General features: G+C 45.6%; 1 protein-coding gene across 1 annotated transcript; it reads left to right on the plus strand.

Moving 5' to 3' along the window:
- On the plus strand, positions 1–26,049 carry LOC140682366 (tonsoku-like protein). The gene is made up of 6 exons (XM_072924324.1): positions 1–46; positions 705–908; positions 12,900–13,123; positions 17,402–17,475; positions 23,342–23,451; positions 25,844–26,049. Exons 1-6 carry the CDS (start codon positions 1–3, stop codon positions 25,909–25,911), a joined length of 726 nt encoding a protein of 241 aa, XP_072780425.1. The 3' UTR covers positions 25,912–26,049.
- Positions 26,050–27,709: the final 1,660 nt, after the last annotated feature.

A 27,709-nucleotide genomic window follows, 5' to 3' on the forward strand; every position in this document is an offset into this window, starting at 1 on the left:
ATGGTCACTCAGGATCACTCAGTGGTCACTAAATGGTCACTTAGTGGTCAGTGGTCACTCTCTGGTCACTCAGTGGTCACTCAGTGGTCAGTGGTCACTCAGTGGTCACTCAGTGGTCAGTGGTCACTCAGTGGTCACTCAGTGGTCAGTTCTCACTCAGGGTGACTCAGTGGTCACTCAGTGGTCAGTGGTCACTCAGTGGTCACTCAGTGGTCACTGGTCACTCAGTGGTCACTCATTGGTCACTCATTGGTCACTCTCTGGTCACTCAGTGGTCACTCAGTGGTCACTCAGGGGTCACTGGTCACTCAGTGGTCACTCAGTGGTCACTCAGTGGTCACTCAGTGGTCACTGGTCACTCAGTGGTCACTCAGTGGTCACTCAGTGGTCACTCTGGTCACTCAGGCCCTGCAGGAGCTGGACCTCAGCCTGACCCCGCTGGGGGACACCGGTGGTCACTCTCTGGTCACTCAGTGGTCAGTGGTCACTCAGTGGTCACTCAGTGGTCGGTCAGTGGTCACTGTGGTCACTCAGTGGTCACTGAGTGGTCACTCACTGGTCAGTGGTCACTCTCTGGTCACTCACTGGTCACTCAGTGGTCACTGGTCACTCAGTGGTCACTCACTGGTCACTCAGTGGTCACGCAGTGGTCAGTTCTCACTCAGGGTGACTCAGTGGTCACTCAGCGGTCAATGGTCACTCAGTGGTCACTCAGTGGTCACTCAGCGGTCAGTGGTCACTCAGTGGTCACTCTCTGGTCACTCAGGCCCTGCAGGAGCTGGACCTCAGCCTGACCCCGCTGGGGGACACCGGTGGTCACTCTCTGGTCACTCTCCTCGGACAGTGTCCGGCACTGGTCACTCTGCGCGTCCGGAGCTGCGGCCTGAGCCGGCCATTCCCCATCCCAGGTGGGTCAGGGGTCACCCGGGGTCAGGGGTCACTCGGGGTCACTCGGGGTCACTCGGGGTCACTCATTGGTCACTCATTGGTCACTCAGGGGTCACTCAGTGGTCACTCAGGGTCACTCATTGGTCACTCAGGGTCACTCAGGGTCACTCAGGGTCACTCATTGGTCACTCAGGGTCACTCAGGGTCACTCATTGGTCACTCATTGGTCACTCAGGGTCACTCATTGGTCACTCATTGGTCACTCATTGGTCACTCAGGGTCACTCATTGGTCACTCAGGGGTCACTCAGGGGTCACTCATTGGTCACTCATTGGTCACTCAGGGTCACTCAGGGGTCACTCATTGGTCACTCAGGGGTCACTCATTGGTCACTCAGGGTCACTCATTGGTCACTCATTGGTCACTCAGTGGTCACTCATTGGTCACTCATTGGTCACTCAGGGTCACTCAGGGGTCACTCATTGGTCACTCAGGGTCACTCATTGGTCACTCATTGGTCACTCAGTGGTCACTCATTGGTCACTCATTGGTCACTCAGGGTCACTCATTGGTCACTCATTGGTCACTCATTGGTCACTCAGGGTCACTCATTGGTCACTCGGGTCACTCAGGGTCACTCATTGGTCACTCATTGGTCACTAAGGGTCACTCAGGGTCACTCAGGGGTCACTCATTGGTCACTCAGGGTCACTCAGGGTCACTCAGGGTCACTCATTGGTCACTCATTGGTCACTCATTGGTCACTCAGGGTCACTCATTGGTCACTCAGGGTCACTCAGTGGTCACTCATTGGTCACTCAGGGTCACTCATTGGTCACTCAGGGTCACTCATTGGTCACTCAGGGGTCACTCAGGGTCACTCAGGGTCACTCAGGGTCACTCATTGGTCACTCATTGGTCACTCATTGGTCACTCAGGGTCACTCATTGGTCACTCGGGGTCACTCAGTGGTCACTCATTGGTCACTCAGGGTCACTCAGGGTCACTCATTGGTCACTCATTGGTCACTCAGGGTCACTCAGGGTCACTCAGGGTCACTCATTGGTCACTCATTGGTCACTCAGGGGTCACTCAGGGGTCACTCATTGGTCACTCAGGGGTCACTCATTGGTCACTCAGGGTCACTCAGGGTCACTCATTGGTCACTCATTGGTCACTCATTGGTCACTCAGGGTCACTCAGGGGTCACTCATTGGTCACTCATTGGTCACTCATTGGTCACTCAGGGTCACTCATTGGTCACTCAGGGTCACTCAGGGTCACTCGGGGTCACTCAGGGGTCACTCAGGGTCACTCATTGGTCACTCAGGGTCACTCAGGGTCACTCATTGGTCACTCATTGGTCACTCAGGGTCACTCAGGGTCACTCATTGGTCACTCATTGGTCACTCAGGGGTCACTCAGGGTCACTCAGGGTCACTCATTGGTCACTCAGGGTCACTCAGTGGTCACTCATTGGTCACTCATTGGTCACTCAGGGTCACTCAGGGTCACTCAGGGTCACTCATTGGTCACTCATTGGTCACTCATTGGTCACTCGGGTCACTCATTGGTCACTCAGGGTCACTCAGGGTCACTCATTGGTCACTCATTGGTCACTCGGGGTCACTCATTGGTCACTCAGGGTCACTCAGGGTCACTCATTGGTCACTCAGGGTCACTCAGGGTCACTCATTGGTCACTCATTGGTCACTCATTGGTCACTCAGGGTCACTCATTGGTCACTCATTGGTCACTCAGGGTCACTCATTGGTCACTCATTGGTCACTCAGGGTCACTCATTGGTCACTCATTGGTCACTCATTGGTCACTCAGGGTCACTCAGGGTCACTCATTGGTCACTCATTGGTCACTCAGGGTCACTCAGGGTCACTCAGGGGTCACTCATTGGTCACTCAGGGGTCACTCAGGGTCACTCATTGGTCACTCATTGGTCACTCACTGGTCACTCAGTGGTCACTCAGGGTCACTCAGGGTCACTCAGGGTCACTCATTGGTCACTCATTGGTCACTCAGGGTCACTCATTGGTCACTCATTGGTCACTCAGGGTCACTCATTGGTCACTCACTGGTCACTCAGGGGTCACTCAGGGGTCACTCATTGGTCACTCATTGGTCACTCATTGGTCACTCAGGGTCACTCATTGGTCACTCATTGGTCACTCAGGGTCACTCATTGGTCACTCATTGGTCACTCAGGGTCACTCAGGGTCACTCATTGGTCACTCAGGGTCACTCAGGGTCACTCATTGGTCACTCAGGGTCACTCAGGGTCACTCAGGGGTCACTCATTGGTCACTCAGGGTCACTCATTGGTCACTCATTGGTCACTCAGGGTCACTCATTGGTCACTCAGGGTCACTCATTGGTCACTCAGGGTCACTCAGGGTCACTCATTGGTCACTCAGGGTCACTCAGGGTCACTCATTGGTCACTCATTGGTCACTCATTGGTCACTCAGGGTCACTCACTGGTCACTCAGGGGTCACTCATTGGTCACTCATTGGTCACTCAGGGTCACTCATTGGTCACTCAGGGTCACTCAGGGTCACTCAGGGTCACTCAGGGTCACTCAGGGTCACTCATTGGTCACTCAGGGTCACTCATTGGTCACTCAGGGTCACTCAGGGTCACTCAGGGTCACTCAGGGTCACTCAGTGGTCACTCGGGGTCACTCATTGGTCACTCATTGGTCACTCAGGGTCACTCAGGGTCACTCAGGGTCACTCATTGGTCACTCAGGGGTCACTCATTGGTCACTCATTGGTCACTCAGGGTCACTCATTGGTCACTCAGGGTCACTCATTGGTCACTCATTGGTCACTCAGGGTCACTCAGGGTCACTCAGGGTCACTCAGGGTCACTCAGGGTCACTCATTGGTCACTCAGGGTCACTCATAGGTCACTCAGTGGTCACTCGGGGTCACTCAGGGTCACTCAGGGTCACTCAGGAAAAAATTTTGGGGAAATTTGGGAATTTTATGGGGAAAATGTGGGAATTTTTTTGGAAAATATATGAATTTTGGGAAAAAATGGGAATTTAAAGGGAAAATCCTGGGAATTTTGGGGAAAAAATTGGGAATTTTGGGATAATTGGGAATTTTTGGGGAAAAATTGGGAATTTTAGGAAAAAAATGGGAATTTTGAGAAAATTTGAGAATTTTAGGGGAAAAATTGGGAATTTTATGGAAAACTGGGAATTTTGGGGGGAAAATGTGGGAATTTTGGGGGGAATTTTGGGAAAGTTAAATTTTTGGGAAGAAAAATCAAAATTTTATGGGGAAAAAACTGATAATTTTGGGGGAGAAATCAGAATTTTTGGGGACAAAAGTACTGGAATTTGTGGGAAAAATGGGAATTTTATGGGGAAAAATGCACATTTTGGGTGGAAATGGGAATTTCTTGGAAAATTTAATTTTTGGAAAGGAAAATCAAAACTTTGAGGGAAAAATACGGGAAATTTGGAGGAAAAATGCGAATTTTGGTGGGAAAAATTGGGAATTTTGGGGAAATCCTGGGAATGTCGGGAAAATTGAAGGTTTGGAAAAAAAATCAGAATTTTGGGGGGAAAAATGCGGGAAATTTGGGGAAAAAATGAGAATTTTATGGGAATTTTGGGGGGAAAATCGGGAATTTTGGTGGAAAAATTGGAAATTTTGGGGAAATCCTGGGAATGTTGGGAAAATCGAATTTTTGGGAAGAAAAATCTTAATTTTCCCGGGAAAAATGCTGGGAATTTAGGGAAAAATGAGAATTTTATGGGAATTTGGGGGGGAAAATTGGGAATTTTGGGGAAATCCTGGGAATGTTGGGAAAAATAAAATTTTTGGGGAAAAAAATCAGAATTTTGGGGGAGAAAAATTCTGGAAATTTTGGGGGAAAAAAATCAGAATTTTAGGGGAAAAATGGGAATTTTGGGGGGAAAAATTGGGTATTTTATGGGAAATTGGGAATTTTGGGGGAAAAATGTGGGATTTTTGGGGATTTGGGAAAATTTAATTTTTGGCGGAAAAAATCAAAACTTTGAGGGAAAAATGCTGGAAATTTGTAGGAAAAATGCAAATTTTATGGGAAAAACTAGGGAATTCGGGGGGGAAAATTCAGGAATTTTATGGAAAATTGGGAATTTTGGGGAAAAACTCAGCATTTTATTTGGAAAATATGGGAATTTTGGGAAAATTAAATTTTTGGGAAGAAAAATCGAATTTTTTTTGGGAAAATACTGAAATTTTGGGAAAAAATCAGAATTTTATGGGGAAAAATGCAAATTTTGGGGGAAAATGTGGGAATTTTTGGGAATTCCTGGGAATGTCGGGAAAATCGAATTTTTGGGAAAAAATCTGAATTTTTGGGGAGAAAAATTGTGAATTCTGGGGAAATCCTGGGAACGTTGGGAAAATTGAATTTTTGGGGAAAAAATCAGAATTTTTTGGGGGAAAAATGCTGGAAATTTGGGGGAAAAAATCAGAATTTTATGGGGAAAACGTGGGAATTTTGGGGGGAAATTTGGGAATTTTATGGAAATTTGGGAATTTTGGGGGGAAATTTGGGAATTTTATGGAAATTTGGGAATTTTGGGGGGGAAATGTGGGAATTTTGGGGAAAAATCAGAATTGTATGGGCAAAAATGGGAATTTTGGGGGAATTTGGGAATTTTATGGAAATTTGGGAATTTTGGGGAAAAATCAGAATTTTATGTGAAAAATGTCAGAATTTTGGGGGAAAAAAATGGGAATTTTGGGGAAATCCTGGGAATGTTGGGAAAATTAAATTTTTGGGGAAAAAAAGTCTGAATTTTTGGGGAGAAAAATCCTGGAAATTTAGGGGGAAAAATCAGAATTTTATGGGAAAAAATGGGATTTTAATGGGAAAAAAAGCTGGGATTTTTTGGGAAAGGGTGGGGATTTTTTGGGAAAATTGGGAATGTTGGGAATTGTGTAAAATCTTGGGAATAATTCCCGTTTTTTCCCCCAGAGGTGACCCCTTTGCAGAGCCTGGCCCTGTCCTACAACCCGCTGGGGGAAATTGGGGAATTTGGGGGAAAATCGGGAGTTTTGGTGGGAAAATTGGGAATTTTGGGGGGAAACTCAGAATTTTTTGGGGAAAATGTGGGAATTTGGGGAATGTTGGGAAAACTAAATTTTTGGGAAGAAAAATCGAAATTTTGATGGGAAATGCTGGAAATTTGTAGGAAAAGTGCAAATTTCATGGGAAAATTTGGGAATTTGGGGGAAAAATTGGGAATTTTTGGGAATTCCTGGGAATGTTGGGAAAATCGAATTTTTGGGAAGAAAAATCTGAATTTTTGGGGAGAAAAATGCTGGAAATTTGAGGGAAAAATGACATTTTTTTGAGGAAAAAATGTGAAATTTTGGGTGAAAAAATGGGATTTTTATGGGAAAAAAGCTGGGAATTTTTGGGAAAGGGTGGGAATTTTTTGGGAAAATTGTGAATTTTGTAAAACCTTGGGAATATTTTGGAAATAATTCCCGTTTTTCCCCCAGAGGTGACCCCTTTGCAGAGCCTGGCCCTGTCCTACAACCCGCTGGGGGAAATTGGGGAATTTATGGGAAAATTTGGGGGAAAATTGGGAATTTTGGGGGAAAAATCAGAATTTTATGGGGAAAATGTGGGAATTTTGGGGAGGAATTTTAGGAATTTTGGGAAAACTAAATTTTTGGGAAGAAAAATCGAAATTTTGAGGGGAAAATGCTGGAAATTTGTAGGAAAAGTGCAAATTTTATGGGAAAAATTTGGGAATTTTGGGGGAAAATATGGGAATTCTATGGAAAATTGGGAATTTTTGGGGGAAAATGAGAATTTTATGGGGAAAATGTGGGAATTTTATTTCTGGGAAGAAAACCCAAAATTTTGTGGGAAAAATACTGGAAATTTTTTGAAAAAGTTAAAATTTTATGGGAAAAAATGGGAATTTTGGGGGAAAAATGGGAATTTTGTGGGGAAAAATCGGGAATTTTGGGGAAATCCTGGGAATGTTGGGAAAATTGAATTTTTGGGGGAAAGAATCAGAATTTTTGGGGAAAAAATGAGATTTTTTTGTGGGAAAAATGGGATTTTTGGGGGGGAAATTTGGGAATTTTGGGGAAATCCTGGGAATGTTTGGAAAATTAAATTTTTTGAAAGAAAAATCTAAATTTTGAGGGTAAAACTGGAAATTTGTAGGAAAAATGCAGATTTTATGGGAAAAACATGGGAATTTTGGTGGAAAAAAAGGGAATTTTGGGGAATTCCTGGGAATGTTGGGAAAATCGAATTTTTGGGAAAAAAAAAGTCAGAATTTTTGGGAGAAAAATGCTGGAAATTTGAGAAAAAAATCAGAATTTTATGGGAAAAAATGGGATTTTTATGGGAAAAAAGTGGGGATTTCTTGGAAAAGGGTGGGGATTTTTTGGGAAAATTGTGAATGTTGTAAAATCTTGGGAATGTTGGGAATAATTCCCATTTTTCCCCCAGAGGTGACCCCGCTGCAGAGCCTGGCCCTGTCCTACAACCCGCTGGGGGAAATTTGGGGATTTATGGGAAAATTTGGGAATTTGGGGAAAAATCAGGAATTTTATGGGGAAAATGTGGGAATTTTGGGGGTAATTTGGGGAATTTTGGGAAAATTAAATTTTTGGGAAGAAAAATGCAAATTTTGAGGGAAAAATACTGGAAATTTGCAGGAAAAATGAAATTTTGGGAGAAAAATTGGAATTTTGGGGGGAAAATTTGGGAATTTTATGGAAAGTTGGGAATTTTGGGGAAAACTCAGAATTTTATGGGGAAAATGTGGGAATTTTGGGAATTTTGGGAAAATTAATTTTTTGGCAGGAAAAATCGAAATTTTGAGGGAAAAATACTGGAAATTTGCAGGAAAAATGAAATCTTGGGAGAAAAATTGGAATTTTGGGGGGAAAATTCGGGAATTTTATGAAAAATTGGGATTTTGGGGGAAATCGTGCTAATGTTGGGAAAATTGAATTTTTGGGAAAAAAATCTGAATTTTTGGGGAGAAAATGCTGGAAATTTTAGGGAAAAAAATCAGAATTTTATGGGAAAATGGGAATTTTGGGGAATTCCTGGGAATGTTCGGAAAATTAAATTTTTGGGAAGAAAAATGGAAATTTTGAGGGGAAAATAGTGGAAATTTGGGAAAAAATCAGAATTTTATGTGAAAAATGTCAGAATTTTGGGGGAAAAATTGGGAATTTTGGGGAAATCCTGGGAATTCTGGGAAATATGAATTTTTGGGAAAAAAATCAGATTTTTTTTGGGAAAAATGCTGGAAATTTGAGGGGAAAATGACATTTTTTGAGGGAAAAATGGGAATTTTTGGGAATTCCTGGGAATGTTGGGAAAATTGAATTTTTGGGGGAAAAAATCAGATTTTTTCTGGGAAAAATGAGAATTTTATGGGTATTTTGGGGGGGAAAATTGGGAATTTTGCGGGGAAAAATGGGATTTTTATGGGAAAAAATTGGGAATTTTTTGGGAAAATTGTGAATTTTGTAAAACCTTGGGAATGTTGGAAATAATTCCCATTTTTTCCCCCAGACACGACCCCGCTGCAGAGCCTGGCCCTGTCCTACAACCCGCTGGGGGAAATTGGGGAATTTGGGGGAAAATTTGGGAATTTGGGGAAAACCTCAGAATTTTATGGGGAAAATGTGGGAATATTGGGGGAAAATTCGGGAATTTTATGGAAAATTGGGAATTTTGGGGAAAAACCCAGAATTTTTTTGGGAAAATGTGGGAATTTTGGGAAAATTAAATTTTTGGGACGAAAAATCAAAATATTTTGGGGAAAATACTGGAAATTTGGAGGAAAAATGGGAATTTTATGGGGAAAAATGCAAATTTGGGGGGAAATTTGGGAATTTTATGGAAAATTGGGAATTTTGGGGAAAAACTCAGAATTTTATGGGGAAAATGTGGGAATTTTGGGGGAATTAAATTTTTGGGAAGAAAAATCAAAATTTTGATGGGAAATGCTGGAAATTTGTCAGAAAAAATGCAAATTTCATGGGAAAATTTGGGAATTTGGGGGAAAAATTGGGAATTTTTGGGAATTCCTGGGAACGTCGGGAAAATTTAATTTTTGGGAGAAAAAATCTGAATTTTTCCGGGAAAAATGCTAGGAATTTAGGGGAAAAAATTATATTTTTTTGAGGGAAAAATGTGAATTTTTGGGTGAAAAAATGGGATTTTAATGGGAAAAAAGCTGGGATTTCTTGGGAAAGGGTGGGAATTTTTTGGGAAAATTGGGAATTTTGTAAAACCTTGGGAATATTTTGGGAATAATTCCCATTTTTCCCCCAGAGGTGACCCCTTTGCAGAGCCTGGCCCTGTCCTACAACCCGCTGGGGGAAATTGGGGATTTATGGGGAAATTTGGGGGAAAATTGGGAATTTTGGGGGAAAAATCAGAATTTTATGGGAAAAAATGTGGGAATTTCGGGGGAAAAATTGGGAATTTCGGGAAAATTAAATTTTTGGGAAAAAAAATCGAAATTTTGAGGGAAAAATACTGGAAATTTTGGGAAAAAATCATAATTTTTTGTGGAAAACTGGGAATTTTGTGGAAAATGCGAATTTTTGGGTGAAAAAATGGGAATTTTGGGGAAATCCTGGGAATGTTGAGAAAATTGAACTTTTGGGAAAAAAATCAGAATTTTTGGGGAGAAAAATCCTGGAAATTTGGGGGAAAAATGACATTTTTTTGAGGGAAAAAAGGGAATTTTGGGGGAAAAAAGCTGGGATTTCTTGGAAAAGGGTGGGAATTTTTTTGGAAAATTGGGAATTTTGTAAAACCTTGGGAATATTGGAAATAATTCCCATTTTTTCCCAGAGATAACCCCTCTGCAGAGCCTGGCCCTGTCCTACAACCCGCTGGGGGAAATCGGGAATTTATGGGAGAATTTGGGAATTTGGGGGAAAAATAAGAATTTTAGGAGGAAAATGTGGGAATTTTGGGGAGGAATTTTGGAAATTTTGGGAAAATTAAATTTTTGGGACGAAAACTCGAAATTTTGAGGGAAAAATACTGGAAATTTGGAGGAAAAATGGGAATTTTATGGGGAAAATGCAAATTTTAGGGGGAAATTCGGGAATTTTATGGAAAATTGGGTATTTGGGGGAAAACTGAGAATTCTATGGGGAAAATGTGGGAATTTTGGGAAAATTAAATTTTTCAGAAGAAAAATCAAAATTTTGAGGGGAAAATGCTGGAAATTTGTAGGAAAAATGCAAATTTTGGGAGAAAAATGGGAATTTTGGGGGGAAAATTTGGGAATTCTATGGAAAATTGGGAATTTTGGGGAAAAACTCAGCATTTTAGGGGAAAATGTGGGAATTTTGGGAATTTTGGTAAAATGAAATTTTTGGGACGAAAAATTGAAATTTTGATGGGAAATGCTGGGAATTTAGAGGAAAATGAGAATTTTATGGGAATTTTGGGGGAAAATATGGAATTTTGGGGAAATCTTGGGAATGTTGAGAAAATTGAATTTTTGGGAAAAATGCTGGGAATTAGTGGGAAAAATGAGATTTATTTGTGGAAAATGGGAATTTTATGGGAAAACCTTGGAAATTTTGGGAAAATCGAATTTTGGGGAAAAAAATCAGAATTTTTGGGAGAAAAATTCTGGAAATTTTGGGGAAGAAAATCAGAATTTTAGGGGAAAAATGGGATTTTTATGGGGAAAAATGCAAATTTTGCGGGGAAAAATTGGGAATTTTATGGGAAAATTGGGAATTGTGGAAAATCTTGGAAATATTTTGGAAATGTTGTGAATAATTCCCATTTTTCCCCCAGAGGGGACCCCTTTGCAGAGCCTGGCCCTGTCCTACAACCCGCTGGGGGAAATTGGGAATTTGGGGGAAAATCGGGAATTTGGGGGAAATCCTGGGAATATTGGAGGAAAAAATCAGAATTTTTGAGGGAAAAATGCTAATTTAATGGGAAAAACATGGGAATTTTGGGGGGAAATTTGGGAATTTTGGGAAAATTGAATTTTTGGGAAGAAAAATGGAAATTTTGAGGAAAAAAATCAGAATTTTATGGGTAAAAATGGGAATTTTGGGGGAATTTGGGAATTTTATGGAAAATAGGGAATTTTGGGGAAAAATCAGAATTTTATGTGAAAAATGTCAGAATTTTGAGGGGAAATTGGGAATTTTTGGGAATTCCTGGGAATGTTGGGAAAATTTAATTTTTGGGGAAAAATCAGATTTTTTTTGGGAAAAAATGCTGGAAATTTGAGGAAAAATGAGATTTTTTTGTGAAAAAAATGGGAATTTTGGGGTGAAAAAATGGGATTTTATGGGAAAAAAGCTGGGATTTTTTGGGAAAGGGTGGGAATTTTTTAGGAAAATTGGGAATTTTGTAAAACCTTGGGAATATTTTGGGAATAATTCCCGTTTTTCCCAGAGGTGACCCCTTTGCAGAGCCTGGCCCTGTCCTACAACCCGCTGGGGGAAATTGGGGAATTTGGGGGAAAATTTGGGGGAAAATCGGGAATTTTGGTGGGAAAATTGGGAATTTTGGGGAAATCCTGGGAATGTTGAGAAAATTGAATTTTTGGGAAAAATGCTGGGAATTAGTGGGAAAAATGAGATTTATTTGTGGAAAATGGGAATTTTATGGGAAAACCTTGGAATTTTTGGGGGAAAAAAATCAGAATTTTTGGTGGAAAAATGCTGGAAATTTGAGAAAAAAAACAGAATTTTATGGGAAAAAATGGGATTTTTATGGGAAAAAAGTGGGGATTTCTTGGAAAAGGGTGGGAATTTTGGGGGAAAATTGGGAATTGTGGAAAATCCTGGGAATATTTTGGGAATAATTCCCATTTTTTCCCCCAGACACGACCCCTTTGCAGAGCCTGGCCCTGTCCTACAACCCGCTGGGGGAAATTGGGGAATTTATGGGAGAATTTGGGGGAAAATCTGGAATTTTGGTGGGAAAATTGGGAATTTTGGTGAAATCCTGGGCATGTTGGGAAAATTAAGTTTTTGGGACGAAAAATCAAGATTTTTTGGGAAAAATACTGGAAATTTTGGGGAAAAATGGGAATTTTGGGGGGAAAATGTGGGAATTTTGGGGGAAAATTTGGGAATTTTATGGAAAATTTGGAATTTTGGGGAAAAACTCAGAATTTTATGGGGAAAATGTGGGAATTTTGGGGGAATTAAATTTTTGGGAAGAAAAATTGAAATTTTGTTGGGAAATGCTGGGAATTTAGGGGGAAAATTAGAATTTTATGGGAATTTTGGGGGGAAAATGAGAATTTTATGTGAATTTTGGGGGGAAAATTGGGAATTTTGGGAAAACCTTGGAATGTTGGGAAAATTGAATTTTTGGGAAAAAATCTGACTTTTTGAGGACAAAAATGGTGGAAATTTAGGGGAAAAATGAGAATTTTATGGGAATTTTGGTGGGAAAAAATGGGGAATTTTGGTGGGAAAATTGGGAATTTTTGGGAATTCCTGGGAATGTTGGGAAAATCGAATTTTGGGGGGAAAAAATCAGAATCTTTTTGGGGAAAAATGCCGGAAATTTGGGGAAAAAAATGAGATTTTTTTGTGGAAAATGGGAATTTTATGGGAAAACCTTCGAAATGTTGGGAAAAAAAATCTGAATTTTTGGGGACAAAAATGCTGGGAATTTAGGGGAAAAAATGAGATTTCTTTGTGGAAAAATGTGAATTTTTGGGTGAAAAATTGGGAATTTTTGGGAAATCCTGGGAACGTCGGGAAAATTTAATTTTTGGGGAAAAATCCGAATTTTTGGGGACAAAAATGCTGGGAATTAAGGGGGGAAAAATCAGAATTTTAGGGGAAAAAATGGGATTTTTATGGGGAAAAATGGGATTTTTATGGGGAAAAATGGGATTTTTATGGGAAAAAAGTGGGAATTTTATGGGAAAATTGGGAATTTTGTAAAATCTTGGAAATATTTTGGGAATGTTATGAATAATTCCCATTTTTTCCCAGACACGACCCCTTTGCAGAGCCTGGCCCTGTCCTACAACCCGCTGGGCCGGGCGGGGCTGCGGCGGCTCCTCAGGACGATCCCGGCCCGGAGCATCCGGAGCCTGGAGCTGGACGGCGTCCTTGGGGACACTGGGGACATTGGGGACACCGATGGGGACATTGGGGACACCGAGGGGGACATTGGTGGGGACATCGGCGCGGAGCTGGCACGGTACCTGCAGCAGGTATGGGGACATTTGGGGACATTTGGGGGATTGGGGACATTGGGGACATTGGGGACATTGGGGGGATTGGGGGGATTGGGGACATTTGGGGACATTTGGGGAGATTGGGGACATTTGGGGGGATTTGGGACATTGGGGGGATTGGGGGGATTGGGGACATTTGGGGGTGTTGGGGACATTTGGGGTGTTCGGGACACTGGGGGGATTTGGGACATTTGGGGGTGTTGGTGGCTTTGGGGACATTGAGGGGATTGGGGACACTCTGGGGAATTTGGGACATTTGGGGGATTGGGGGTGTTAGGGACATTTGGGGGCTTGGTGGCATTGGGGGGATTGGGGACATTTGGGGACACTCAGGAGGATTGGGGACATTGGGGACATTGGGGACATTTGGGGGATTTGGGACATTGGGGACATCAGTGGGGACATTGGCACGGAGCTGGCACAGTACCTGCAGCAGGTATGGGGACATTTGGGGACACTCAGGGGCATTGGGGACATTGGGGGGATTGGGGACATTTGGGGACATTTGGGGATGTTGGTGGCATTGGGGACATTGGGGGGGATTGGGGACATTTGGGGCATTGGGGACATTGGGGATATTGGGGACATTGGGGACATTGGGGACATTGGGGGGACATTGGGGACATTGGGGGGATTGGGGGACATTGGGGACATTGGGGACATTGGGGGACATTGGGGGGACATTGGGGACTTTGGGGACATTGGGGGGATTGGGGACATTGGGGACATTGGGGACATTGGGGACATTGGGGACATTGGGGGGACATTGGGGGGATTGGGGACATTGGGGACATTGGGGACATTGGGGACATTGGGGACATTGGGGGGACATTGGGGACATTGGGGACATTGGGGACATTGGGGGGACATTGGGGACATTGGGGACATTGGGGACATTGGGGACATTGGGGGGACATTGGGGACATTGGGGACATTGGGGACATTGGGGACATTGGGGACATTGGGGATGTTGGGGACATTGGGGACATTGGGGGGATTGGGGACATTGGGGACATTGGGGGCATTGGGGGGATTGGGGACATTGAGGGGATTGGGGACATTGGGGACATTTGAGGGGATTGGGGACATTGGGGACATTTGAGGGGATTGGGGACATTTGGGGACATTGGGGACATTTGGGGGGACTTGGGACATTTAGGACATTGGGGACATTGGGGACATTGGGGACACTGATGGGGACATTGGGGACATCAGTGGGGACATCGGCGCGGAGCTGGCACGGTACCTGCAGCAGGTATGGGGACATTTGTGGGGGATTGGGGACATTTGGTGACATTTGGGGGACTGACGGATATCGAGGGGATTGGGGACACTTGAGGGTGTTGGTGGCATTGGGGACATTGAGGGGATTGGGGACATTGGGGACATTGGGGACATTTGGGGGGATTGGGGACACTGGGGACATTGGGGACATTGGGGGCATTGGGGGGACATTGGGGACATTGGGGGGATTGGGGACATTGGGGGGATTGGGGACATTGGGGACATTGGGGACATTGGGGACATTTGGGGGGATTGGGGACATTGGGGGCATTTGGGGACATTGGGGACATTGGGGGCATTTGGGGACATTTGGTGGTGTTGGGGACATTGGAGACATTGGGGGTGTTGGTGGCATTCGGGACATTGGGGGCATTGGGGACATTTGGGGACATTGGGGACATTGAGGACATTTAGGGTGTTGGGGACATTGGGGGCATTGGGGACATTGGGGACATTGGGGGGACATTGGGGACATTGGGGACATCGATGGGGACATCGGCGCGGAGCTGGCACGGTACCTGCAGCAGGTATGGGGACATTGGGGACATTGGGGACATTGGGGGGATTGGGGACATTTGGGGGGATTGGGGACATTGCGGGGACATTGGGGGGATTGGGGGGATTGGGGACATTGGGGACATTGGGGACATTGGGGATATTTGGGGACATTGGGGACACATTGGGGACATTGGGGACATTGGGGACATTGGGGGGATTGGGGACATTGGGGGGATTGGGGACATTTGGGGACATTGGGGACATTGGGGACATTGGGGACATTGGGGACATTGGGGACACCGGTGGCCTCGGTGACACTTTTGGGGCCTTGGAGACACTTTTGGTGGCCTCGGTGACACTTTTGGTGGCCTTGGGGACACTTTTGGTGGCCTTGGTGACACTTGGTGGCCTCAGTGACCTTGAGGCCATGTTTGGTGGCCTTGGGGACAGTTTTGGTGGCCTTGGTGACACTTTTGGTGACCTTGGGGCCAATTTGGTGGCCCTGGGGACACTCCTGGTGGCCTTGATGACACTTTTGGTGGCCTTGATGACACTTTTGGTGTCCTTGGGGACACTTTTGGTGGCCTTGATGACACTTTTGGTGGCCTTGATGACACTTTTGGTGGCCTTGATGACACTTTTGGTGTCCTTGGGGACACTTTTGGTGACCTTGGGGACACTTTTGGTGGCCTCGGGGACACTTTTGGTGACCTTGGGGACACTTTTGGTGGCCTTGGGGACACTTTTGGTGGCCTTGGTGACACTTTTGGTGACCTTGAGGACACTTTTGGTGACCTTGATGACACTTTTGGTGGCCTTGGGGACACTTTTGGTGACCTTGGGGCCACTTTTGATGTCCTTGATGACACTTTTGGTGGCCTTGGTGACACTTTTGGTGGCCTTGAGGACACTTTTGGTGACCTTGGGGACACTTTTGGTGCCCTTGGGGACACTTTTGGTGACCTTGGGGACACTTTTGGTGCCCTTGGGGCCACTCCTGGTGGCCCTGGTGACACCTGGTGGCCTCGGTGACATTTTTGGTGACCTCGGTGACACTCCTGGTGGCCTTGGGGACACTTTTGGTGGCCTCGATGACACTTTTGGTGACCTTGGGGACACTTTTGGTGGCCTTGGTGACACTTTTGGTGACCTTGAGGACACTTTTGGTGACCTTGATGACACTTTTGGTGGCCTCAATGACACTTTTGGTGGCCTTGGGGACACTTTTGGTGACCTTGGGGCCACTTTTGATGTCCTTGATGACACTTTTGGTGGCCTTGGTGACACTTTTGGTGGCCTTGAGGACACTTTTGGTGACCTTGGGGACACTTTTGGTGCCCTTGGGGACACTTTTGGTGACCTTGGGGACACTTTTGGTGCCCTTGGGGCCACTCCTGGTGGCCCTGGTGACACCTGGTGGCCTCGGTGACACTTTTGGTGGCCTTGGGGCCACTTTTGATGTCCTTGATGACACTTTTGGTGGCCTTGATGACACTTTTGGTGTCCTTGGGGACACTTTTGGTGGCCTTGGGGACACTTTTGGTGACCTCGATGACACTTTTGGTGGCCTTGGGGACAGTTTTGGTGGCCTCGATGACACTTTTGGTGGCCCTGGTGACACCTGGTGACCTTGGGGACACTTTTGGTGGCCTTGGGGACACTTTTGGTGACCTTGGGGCCACTCCTGGTGGCCCTGGTGACACCTGGTGGCCTCGGGGACACTTTTGGTGACCTTGGGGACACTTTTGGTGGCCTTGGGGCCACAGTTGGTGACCTCGGGGACACTTGATGGCCTTGATGACACTTTTGGTGTCCTTGGGGACACTTTTGGTGACCTTGGGGACACTTTTGATGGCCTCGGTGACACTTTTGGTGGCCTCGATGACACTTTTGGTGACCTTGGGGACACTTTTGGTGGCCTTGGGGACACTTTTGATGGCCTCGGTGACACTTTTGGTGACCTTGGGGACACTTTTGGTGACCTTGGTGACACTTTTGGCAACCTCAGTGACACTTTTGGTGGCCTTGGGGACACTTTTGGTGTCCTTGGGGACACTTTTGGTGGCCTTGGGGACACTTTTGATGACCTTGGGGCCATGTTTGGTGGCCTTGGGGACACTTTTGGTGGCCTTGGGGACACTTTTGGGGCCTTGGGGACACTACTGGTGGCCTTGGGGACACTCCTGGTGGCCTCGGTGACACTTTTGGTGGCCTTGGGGCCATGTTTGATGACCTTGGTGACCCTCCTGGTGGCCTTGGTGACACTTGGTGGCCTCGGTGACCTTGAGGCCACGTTTGGTGGCCTTGGGGACAGTTTTGGTGGCCTCGGTGACCCTCCTGGTGGCCCTGGTGACACTTGGTGGCCTCGGTGACACTTTTGGTGACCTTGGTGACACCTGGTGGCCTCGGTGACACTCCTGGTGGCCTTGGGGACACTTGGTGGCCTCGGTGACATCCCGCTGTCCCCGCCAGGCCGGCTGTGCCCTGTGCCACCTCTCGCTGGCCGGGAACCACCTGAGGGACGGGGACATGGAGGAGCTGGCACGGTGAGGGGACACCTGGGGACATCGGGGACACCTTGGGGACACTTTGGGGACATTTCGGGACATCTGGGGACACTTTGGTGCCATCTGGGGACATTTGGGGACACCTTGGGGACATCTGGGGACATTTTGGGTCATTTTGGGTCATTTGGGCACAGTTGGGGACATTTTGGTGCCACTTGAGGACACTTTGGGGACACTTTGCTGCCATTTGGGGACACTGGTGCCATCTGGGGACACTTTGGGGACATTTGGGGACATTTGGGGACACTTTGGGGCCATCTGGGGACATTTTGGGGACACTTTGACGCCATTTGGGGACATTTGGGGACATTTGGTGCCATCTGGGGACATTTGGGGACATTTTGGTGCCATCTGGGGACATTTGGTGACATTTGGGGACACTTTAGGGACACCTTGGGGACATTTGGGGACACTTGGGGACATTTGGGGACACTTTGAGGACATCTGGGGACATTTTAGGGACATTTCAGGACAGTTGGGGACACCCTGGGGACATTTGGTGCCATTTTGGGGCCATTTGGGAACACTTTAGGGACATTTCAGGACAGTTGGGGACACCTCGGGGCCATCTGGGGACACCCTGGGGACATTTGGGGACACTTTGGGGACACCCTGGGGACACTTTGGGTGCATTTGGGGACACTTTTGGGCCATTTGGGGACATTTGGGGCCATTTTGGGTCATTTGGGGACACTTTGGTGCCATCTGGGGACACTTTAGGGACATTTCAGGACAGTTGGGGACACCCTGGGGACATTTGGGGACATCTGGGGCCATTTGGGGACACTTTAGGGGCACCCTGGGGACACCTTGGGGACATCTGGGGACATTTTGGGGCCATTTGGGGACATTTTGGGTCCATTTGGGGACACCTCGGGGACATTGGGGGACACCGTGGGGACATCGGGGGACACTTGGGGACACTTTGGGGACATTTGGGGACACCCTGGGGACATCTGGGGACACTTTGGTGCCATTTGGGGACACCTTGAGGACATTTGGGGACATTTTGGGTCATTTTGGGGCCATTTGGGGACACCTGGGGACATCTGGGGACATTTGGGGACACCCTGGGGACATTTTGGGGACACTTTGGTGCCATCTGGGGACACTTTGGGGACATTTGGGGACAGTTTGGGGCCATCTGGGGACATTTGGGGACATCCTGGGGACACTTTGGTGTCATCTGGGGACACTTTGGTGCCATTTGGGGACATTTTGGGGACATTTGGGGACACTTTGGGGACATTTGGGGACATTTGGGGACATTTTTTGCCATTTGGGGACACCTTGGGGACATTTGGGGACACTTTGGTGCCATTTGGGGACACTTTGGGTCCATTTGGGGACACTTTAGGGACACCTTGGGGACATTTGGTGCCATTTTGGGTCATTTTGGGGACATTTGGGGACACTTGGGGGCCATTTGGGGACACTTTAGGGACACCTCGGGGACATCTGGAGACACCCTGGGGACATTTGGGGACACTTTGGCACCATTTGGGGACACCTTGGGGACATTTGGGGACACCCTGGGGACATCCTGGGGACATTTGGGGACACTTGGGGACACCTTGGGGACATTTTGGTGCCAGTTGGGGACACCCTGGGGACATCTGGGGACACTTGGGGACACTTTGGGGACATCTGGGGACACTTTGGGGACACCTTGTGGACACTTTGGGGACATTTGGGGACACTTTGGGGACACCTTGTGGACACTTTGGGGACACCCTGGGGACATCTGGGGACATTTGGGGACACTTTGATGCCATCTGGGGACATTTGGGGACATTTTGGGACACTTTGGTGCCATTTGGGGCCACTTGGGGCCACTTGGGGACATTTGGTGCCATCTGCGGACACTTTGGGGACATTTGGGGACATCCTGGGGACATCTGGGGACATCTGGGGACACTTTAGGGACATTTCAGGACAGTTGGGGACACCTCGGGGACATCTGGGGACACTTGGGGACAGTTTGGGTCATTTTGGGTCATTTGGGCACAGTTGGGGACACTTTGGTGCCATCTGGGGACACTTTGGGGACATCTGGGGACACTTTAGGGACATTTGGGGACACCTTGGTGTCATTTGGGGACACATTGGTGCCATTTGGGGCCATTTGGGGCCATTTGGGGACACTTTGAGGACATTTGGGGACATTTTGGGTCATTTTGGGTCATTTGGGGACAGTTGGGGACACTTTGGGGACACTTTGGGTCATTTTGGGTCCTTTGGGCACAGTTGGGGACACTTTGGTGCCATCTGGGGACATTTGGGGACATTTGGGTCATTTGGTGCCATCTGGGGACACTTTGGGGCCATTTTGGGACATTTAGGGACACCTTGGGGACACTTTGGTGCCATTTGGGGCCATTTGGTGCCATCTGGGGACACTTTGGGTCCATTTGAGGCCATTTTGGGTCATTTGGGGACAGTTGGGGACATTTTGAGGCCATCTGGGGACACTTTGGGGACACCTGGGGACACCTTGGGGACACTTTGGGGACATTTGGGGACACTTTGGTGCCATTTGGGGACACCTTGAGGACATTTGGGGACATTTTAGTCCATTTTTGCCCCATTTTTTGCCCCGTATTTGTCCATTTTTGTCCCTTTTTTGTCCCATTTATGCCCCATTTTTGTCCCTTTTTTCCCATTTTTCCCCATTTTTCCCCATTTTTGCCCAATTTTTGTCCATTTCCCATTTTTGCCCATTTTTGCCCCATTTTTGTCCCTTTTTGCCCCATTTTTCCCCATTTTTTGCCCTTTTTTTGCCCCATTTTTTCCCCCTTTTTCCCCATTTTTGCCCATTTCCCCCCATTTCTTCCCCATTTTTTGCCCCATTTTTGTCCCATTTTTCTCCCATGTTTGTCCATTTTTGCCCCATTTTTGCCCCATTTTTCCCATTCCCCCCCATTTTTGCCCATTTTTCTCACATTTTTCTCCCATTTTTGCCCATTTCCCCCCATTTTTGTCCATTTTTGTCCATATTTTGCCCATTTTTGTCCCTTCTTTTAAAATTTTTGTCTGATTTTTTTGCCAATTTTGCCCCATTTTTTGCCCCATTTTTACCCTATTTTTTGCCCATTTTCCCCTATTTTTGCCCATTTTTCCCCATTTTTGCCCATTTTTGTTCCATTTTCGCCCCATTTTTGTCCCTTTTTTGCCCCATTTTTCCCCCATTTTTTTCCCCATTTTTGCCCATTTTTTCCCCATTTTTTCCCCATTTTTCCCCATTTTTGTGATTTTTTCCCAATTTTCCCGTTTTTCACCCCAAATCCAGGTGCCTCCCCCGGGCCCCCCCTCTCCCTGCAGCTCTCGGCCAATCTTTGCCCCATTTTTCCCCATTTTTGCCCCATTTTTGCCCATTTCCCCCCATTTTTTCCCCATTTCTCTGATTTTTGCCCATTTTCCCCCATTTTTGCCCCATTTTTTCCCCATTTTTCTCCATTTTTTGCCCATTTTTGCCCCATTTTTGCCCCGTTTTTCCCCATTTTTTCCCCATTTTTGTCCCATTTTTGCCACGTTTTTTCCCCATTTTTTGCCCATTTCTGTCCATTTTTTTCCCTTTTTCATTCCATTTTTCCCCCATTTTTGTCCATTTTCGTGCAATTTTTGTCCCTTTTTTTGCCCATTTTTGCCCCATTTTTGCCCATTTTTGCCTCATTTTTGTCCCTTTTCCCTCCATTTTCCCCCCATTTTTGCCCTTTTTTGCCCAATTTTTGCCCATTTTTTCCCCTTTTTTCCCCATTTTTCCCCATTTTTGTGATTTTTGCCCAATTTTCCCGTTTTTCGCCCCAATCCAGGTGCCTCCCCCGGTCCCCCCCTCTCTCCCTGGAGCTCTCGGCCAATCTTTTCCCCATTTTTTCCCCCATTTTTTCCCTTTTTTCCCCATTTTTCCCCATTTTTCCCCATTTTCTCCCATTTTTCCCCATTCTCCCCCATTCTTGTCCCTTTTTTGCCCATTTTGCCCCATTTTTGTCCATTTCCGTGCAATTTTTGTCCCTTTTTTTTGCCCATTTTTGCCCCATTTTTGCCCCGTTTTTCCCCATTTTTTTCCCATTCTTGTCCCTTTTTTGTCCCATTTTTCCCCATTTTTGTCCCATTTTTGCCACGTTTTTTCCCCATTTTTTGCCCATTTCTGTCCATTTTTGCCCATTTTTGTCCATTTTCGTGCAATTTTTTTCCCTTTTTTTGCCCATTTTTGTCCCTTTTTTGTCCCATTTTTGCCCCATTTTCCCCCATTTTTCCCCATTTTTCCCCCATTTTTGACCATTTTCACCCATTTTTTGCCCATTTTGCCCATTTTTGTCCCTTCTTTTAAAATTTTTGTCTTATTTTTTTGCCAATTTTGCCCCATTTTTTGCCCCATTTTTACCCTATTTTTTGCCCATTTTTGCCCCATTTTTTCCCCTTTTTTCCCCCATTTTTCAGCATTTTTTGCCCATTTTTGTGATTTTTGCCCAATTTTCCCGTTTTTCACCCCAAATCCAGGTGCCTCCCCCGGTCTCCCTCCTCTCCCTGCAGCTCTCGGCCAATCTTTGCCCCATTTTTGCCCCATTTTTGTCCCATTTTTGTCCCTTTTTTTTCCCCATTTTTGCCCCATTTTCCCCCATTTTTCCCCATTTTTCCCATTTTGCCCAATTTTCCCGTTTTTCACCCCAATCCAGGTGCCTCCCCCGGGCCCCCCCTCTCTCCCTGCAGCTCTCGGCCAATCTTTTGCCCATTTTTGCCCCATTTTTGCCCATTTCCCCCCATTTTTTCCCCATTTCTGTGATTTTTGCCCATTTCCCCCCATTTTTGTCCATTTTTCTCCCATTTTTGTCCTATTTTTGTCCATTTTTCCCCATTTTTGTCCCATTTTTGCCACGTTTTTTCCCCATTTTTTCCCCATTTCTGTCCATTTTTGCCCATTTTCATTCCATTTTTGTCCCATTTTTGCCCCATTTTTGTCCCATTTTTGCCCCATTTTTTGCCCTTTTTTTGTCCCATTTTTCCCCCACTTTTGCCCATTTCCCCCCATTTTTTGCCCATTTCTGTCCATTTTTGCCCATTTTCATTCCATTTTTGCCCCATTTTTGTCCATTTTCGTGCAATTTTTGTCCCTATTTTTGCCCCATTTTGCCCCATTTTTGTCCATTTTTTAAAAAATTTTGTCTGATTTTTTTGCCAATTTTGCCCCATTTTTGTGCATTTTTTTTTTAATTTTTGTGTGATTTTTTTGCCAATTTTGCCCATTTTTGCCCCATTTCTTGCCCATTTTTTCCCCATTTTTTCCCCTTTTTTCCCCCATTTTTCAGCATTTTTTCCCCATTTTTCCCCCATTTTTCCCCATTTTTTCCCATTTTTCCCAATTTTCCCCTTTTTCACCCCAATCCAGGTGCCTCCCCCGGGCCCCCCCTCTCTCCCTGCAGCTCTCGGCCAATCTTTGCCCCATTTTTCCCCCATTTTTTCCCCATTTTGTCCCATTTTTGCCACGTTTTTTCCCCATTTTTTGCCCATTTCTGTCCATTTTTGCCCATTTTCATTCCATTTTTGCCCCATTTTTACCCGTTTTTGTCCCATTTTTGCCCAATTTTGCCCCATTTTTGTCCCATTTTTTTAAATTTTTTGTCTGATTTTTTTGCCAATTTTGCCCATTTTTGTCCCATTTTTTGACCCATTTTTGTCCCATTTTTGCCACGTTTTTTCCCCTTTTCTACCCTATTTTTTGCCCATTTCCCCCCATTTTTTCCCCATTTTTTCCCCATTTTTTCCCCTTTTTTCCCCCATTTTTCAGCATTTTTTGCCCATTTTTGTGATTTTTTCCCAATTTTCCCGTTTTTCGCCCCAAATCCAGGTGCCTCCCCCGGTCCCCCCCCCTCTCCCTGCGGCTCTCGGCCAATCCCGGCCTCGGGCCCGGAACGTTCCGGAAGCTCCGCCCGGGGCTGCGCCGCCTCCGCATGGACGGTGGGTTTGGGGAGAAAAACGGGGATTTTGGGGAAAATGGGAATTTTGGGGGGAATGGGGAAAATGGGAATTTTGGGGGGAAAAAAGGGAATTTTAGGGGGAAATTGGGGGGAAAATTGGGGGAAAAAATTGGGAATTTTGGGGGGAAAAAAGGGGAATTTGGGGGAACTACGAAAAAAAGAGAAAATTGGGGGAAGAAATGGGAATTTTGGAGGGGAAATTGGGGGGAAAAAAGGGAATTTTGGGGGGAAAAATGGGAATTTTGGGGGGAAATTGGGGGGGAAATGGGAAAATTGGGGGGGAAAAGGGGGAATTTTGGGGAAATTGGGGGGAAAAAAGGGAATTTGGGGGGAAAGGGGAATTTTGGGGGAAAAAAGGGTAATTTTGGGGGAAATTGGGGGAAAAAAAAGGGAATTTTGGGGGGGAAAAATGGGAATTTTAGGGGAAAATTGAGGAAAAAAGGGAATTTTGGGGGAAATTGGGGAAATTGGGGAAAAAAAGGGAATTTGGGGGAAAAATGGGGGGGAAAAGGGGGAAAAAAGGAATTTGGGGGAAAAAAGGGAATTTTGGGAGGAAATTGGAGGGAAAAAAGGGAATTTTGAGGGAAAATTACAGAAAAAATGGGAAAAATTGGGGGAAAATTGGGAATTTTGGGGGAAAATTGGGAATTTTGGAGGTTTGGGGGGAAAATGGGGAAAAAAGGGAATTTGGGGAAAAAATGGGAAATTCGGGGGGAAAATGGGCATTTGGGGAAAAAATGGGAATTTTAGGGGGAAATTGGGGGATAAAAGGGAATTTTGGGGGAAATGGGAATTTTGGGATGGAATTGGGGGAAAAACAGGACATTTTGGGGAAAAATGGGAAATATGGGGAAAAATGGCAATTTTGGGGAAAAAAATGGGAATTTTAGGGGGAAATCGGGGAAAAATGGGAAATTTGGGGGGAAAATGGGAAATTTTTTGGGAAAATAGGAATTTTGGGAAAACACGGGAATTTTGGGCAGAAATTGGGGGGAAAGCTGGGGGAAAATGGGAATTTTGGGAGGAAATTTGGGGGAAATGGGAATTTTTGGGGGAAAAATGGGAATTTTGGGGGGAAAATGAGAATTTTGGGGGAAAAAGGGAATTTGAGGGAAATTGGGGAATAAAATGGGAATTTGGGGAGAAAATTAGGGTAAATGGGAATTTTGGGGGGAAAATGGGAATTTTGGAGGAAAAGGGAATTTGGGGGGAAAATTGGGGAAAAAAGGGAATTTGGGGGGGAAAAGGGAATTTGGGGGAAAACTGGGGAAAAAAGGGAATTTTGGGGGAAAAAAAAGGGAATTTTGGAGGAAAATTGGGGGAAAAATGGGAATTTTGGGGGGAATTGGGAAAAAAATGGAAATTTTGGGGGGAAAAAGGGGAATTTAAGGGGGAAATTGGGGGGAAATTTGGGGAAAATTTGGGGGAAAATGGGAATTTTTGGGGGGAAAAAAAAGGGAATTTTGGGGGAAAAAAAGGGAATTTTGGGGGAAATAAGGGGAATTTTGGGAGAAAAAAAGGGGAATTTTGGGGGAAAATTACAGAAAAAATGGGAAAATTGGGGGGAAAAGGGGAATTTTGGGGGAAAAAAATGGGAATTTAGGGGGAAAATTGGGAATTTGGGGAAAAAAGGGTAATTTTGGGGGAAAATTACGAAAAAAAGGGGAAAATTGGGGGGAAATGGGAATTTTGGGGGGAAATTTGGGAAAAAATGGGAATTTTTGGGGGGAAATGGGAATTTTGGGAAAAAATGGGAATTTTGGGGAAAAAATTGGGAATTTAGGGGGAAATTTGGGAAAAATGGGAAAATTTGGGGGGAAATGGGAATTTTGGGGGGAAATTGTGGAAAAAATGGGAACTTTGGGGGGGAAAAATGGGAATTTTAGGGGAAAATTGGGGGAAAAACGGGAATTTTGGGGGGAAACTTGGGAATTCTCAGGAAAAATGGGAATTTTGGGGGAAAAATTGGGAATTTTGGGGAAAATTGGGGGAAAATGGGAATTTTGGGGGAAAATTGGGAAAAAAATGGGAAATTTGGGGGGGAAATGGGAATTTTGGGGAAAAATGGGAAATTTTGGGGGGAAAATGGGAATTTTGAGGGGAAATTTGGGAAAAATGGGGAATTTGGGGGGGAAAAATGGGAAATTTTGGGGAAAATTTAGGAATTTTGGGGGGAAAAATTGGGAATTTCGGGGGAAAATTGGGAATTCTTAGGAAAAATGTTAATTTTAGTGGAGGAAAAATGCGAATTTTTTGTGAAAATGTTGGGAATTTTGGGAATAACGCCCCAAATTTTGGGCGATGACGTCATCGATGTCCCCTCCCCCACCCCAAAATTCCCGAAATTCCCGAAATTCCCGAAATTCCGACAGGATGCGGCGTCGGGGACCTGGAAGGGGCCACCCGGAGCCGGAGCCGGGAGAACATTCCGGAATTTTGAACTGGTTTGGACTGGTTTGAACTGGTTTGAACTGGTCTGGACTGGTTTGGACTGGTCTGAACTGGTCTGAACTGGTCTGGACTGGTTTGGACTGGGATTTTCCCAGTTGGATCCAATAAATCCCAGTTTGATCCCGGATTTGGCTGATTTTTGGGATTTGGGGACTGGTCTGGACTGGTTTGGACTGGTTTGGACTGGTTTGAACTGGTTTGGACTGGTTTGGACTGGTCTGGACTGGTTTTTACTGGTCTGAACTGGTTTGGACAGGTTTGGACCGGTTTGGACTGGTTTGAACTGGTTTTTACTGGTTTGAACTGGTCTGAACTGGTTTGGACTGGTCTGAACTGGTCTGGACTGGTCTGGACTGGTTTGGACTGGTTTGAATTGGTTTGAACTGGTTTGAACCGGTTTGGACTGGTTTGAACTGGTTTGGACTGGTTTGAAATGGTTTGGACTGGTTTGAACTGGTTTGAACCGGTCTGGACTGGTCTGAACTGGTTTGGACTGGTTTGAACCGGTTTGAACTGGTCTGAACTGGTTTGGACTGGTTTGAACTGGTTTGGACTGGTTTGAACTGGTTCGAACTGGTTTTTACTGGGAATGGCTCCCAGTTTGATGCACAAATGATGAGAAAAAACCAGAATTTTTCCCGGATTTTGGGGATTTTTGGGATTTGGGGACTGGTTTGAACTGGTTTTTACTGGTTTGAACTGGTTTGGACTGGTCTGAACTGGTTTGGACTGGTTTGAACTGGTTTTTACTGGGAATGGCTCCAAGTTTGATGCGCAAATGATGAGAAAAAAACAGAATTTTTCCCGGATTTTGGGGATTTTTGGGATTTTTCTCCTCCCGTTTATTATCCCAAACTCCTGGTGGATCCAGTTTGGACTGGTTTGAACTGGTCTGAACTGGTTTGAACTGGTTTGAACTGGTTTGAACTGGTCTGAACTGGTTTTACTGGGAATGGCTCCCAGTTTGATGCACAAATGATGAGAAAAAACCAGAATTTTTCCTGGATTTTGGGGATTTTTGGGATTTGGGGACTGGTTTGAACTGGTTTGGACTGGTCTGAACTGGTTTGAACTGGTTTGGACTGGTTTTACTGGTTTGAACTGGGAATGGCTCCCATTAACAAGAGAAAATAAATGAATTTTTCCCGGATTTTGGGGATTTTTGGGATTTTTCTCCTCCCGTTTATTATCCCAAAGTCCTGCTGGATCCAGTTTGGACCGGTTTGAACTGGTCTGAACTGGTTTGGACTGGTTTGGACTGGTCTGAACTGGTTTGGACTGGTTTGGACCGGTTTGAACCGGTTTGAACTGGTTTTTACTGGGACTTACTCCCAGTTTGACGCACAAATGATGAAAAAAAACCAGAATTTTTCCCGGATTTTGGGGATTTTTGGGATTTGGGGACTGGTCTGGACTGGTCTGAACTGGTTTGGACTGGTTTGAACTGGTCTGGACTGGTTTGGACTGGTTTTTACTGGTTTGGACTGGTTTGGACTGGTTTGAACTGGTTTGGACTGGTTTGAACTGGTTTGGACTGGTTTGGACTGGTCTGAACTGGTTTGGACTGGTCTGAACTGGTTTGAACTGGTTTGAACTGGGAATGGCTCCCATTAACAAAGAGAAAATAAATGAATTTTTCCCGGATTTTGGGGATTTTTGGGATTTTTCTCCTCCCGTTTATTATCCCAAACTCCTGCTGGATCCAGTTTAGACTGGTTTGAACTGGTCTGAACTGGTTTGAACTGGTTTTTACTGGGAATGGCTCCCGGTTTGATGCACAAATGATG

This window comes from Taeniopygia guttata, chromosome 2, assembly GCF_048771995.1.
Source record: "Taeniopygia guttata chromosome 2, bTaeGut7.mat, whole genome shotgun sequence".
Lineage (NCBI taxonomy): Eukaryota > Metazoa > Chordata > Aves > Passeriformes > Estrildidae > Taeniopygia > Taeniopygia guttata.

Excerpts from the sequence above, each read along its gene's own strand:
- LOC140682366 (XM_072924324.1), top strand. The coding sequence starts at position 1 with ATGGTCACTCAGGATCACTCAGTGGTCACTAAATGGTCACTTAGTG. Across the intron at positions 13,124-17,401 it reads TGGCACGGTACCTGCAGCAG|GCCGGCTGTGCCCTGTGCCA; the intron begins GTATGGGGACAT and ends TGTCCCCGCCAG. Across the intron at positions 23,452-25,843 it reads GCGCCGCCTCCGCATGGACG|GATGCGGCGTCGGGGACCTG; the intron begins GTGGGTTTGGGG and ends AAATTCCGACAG.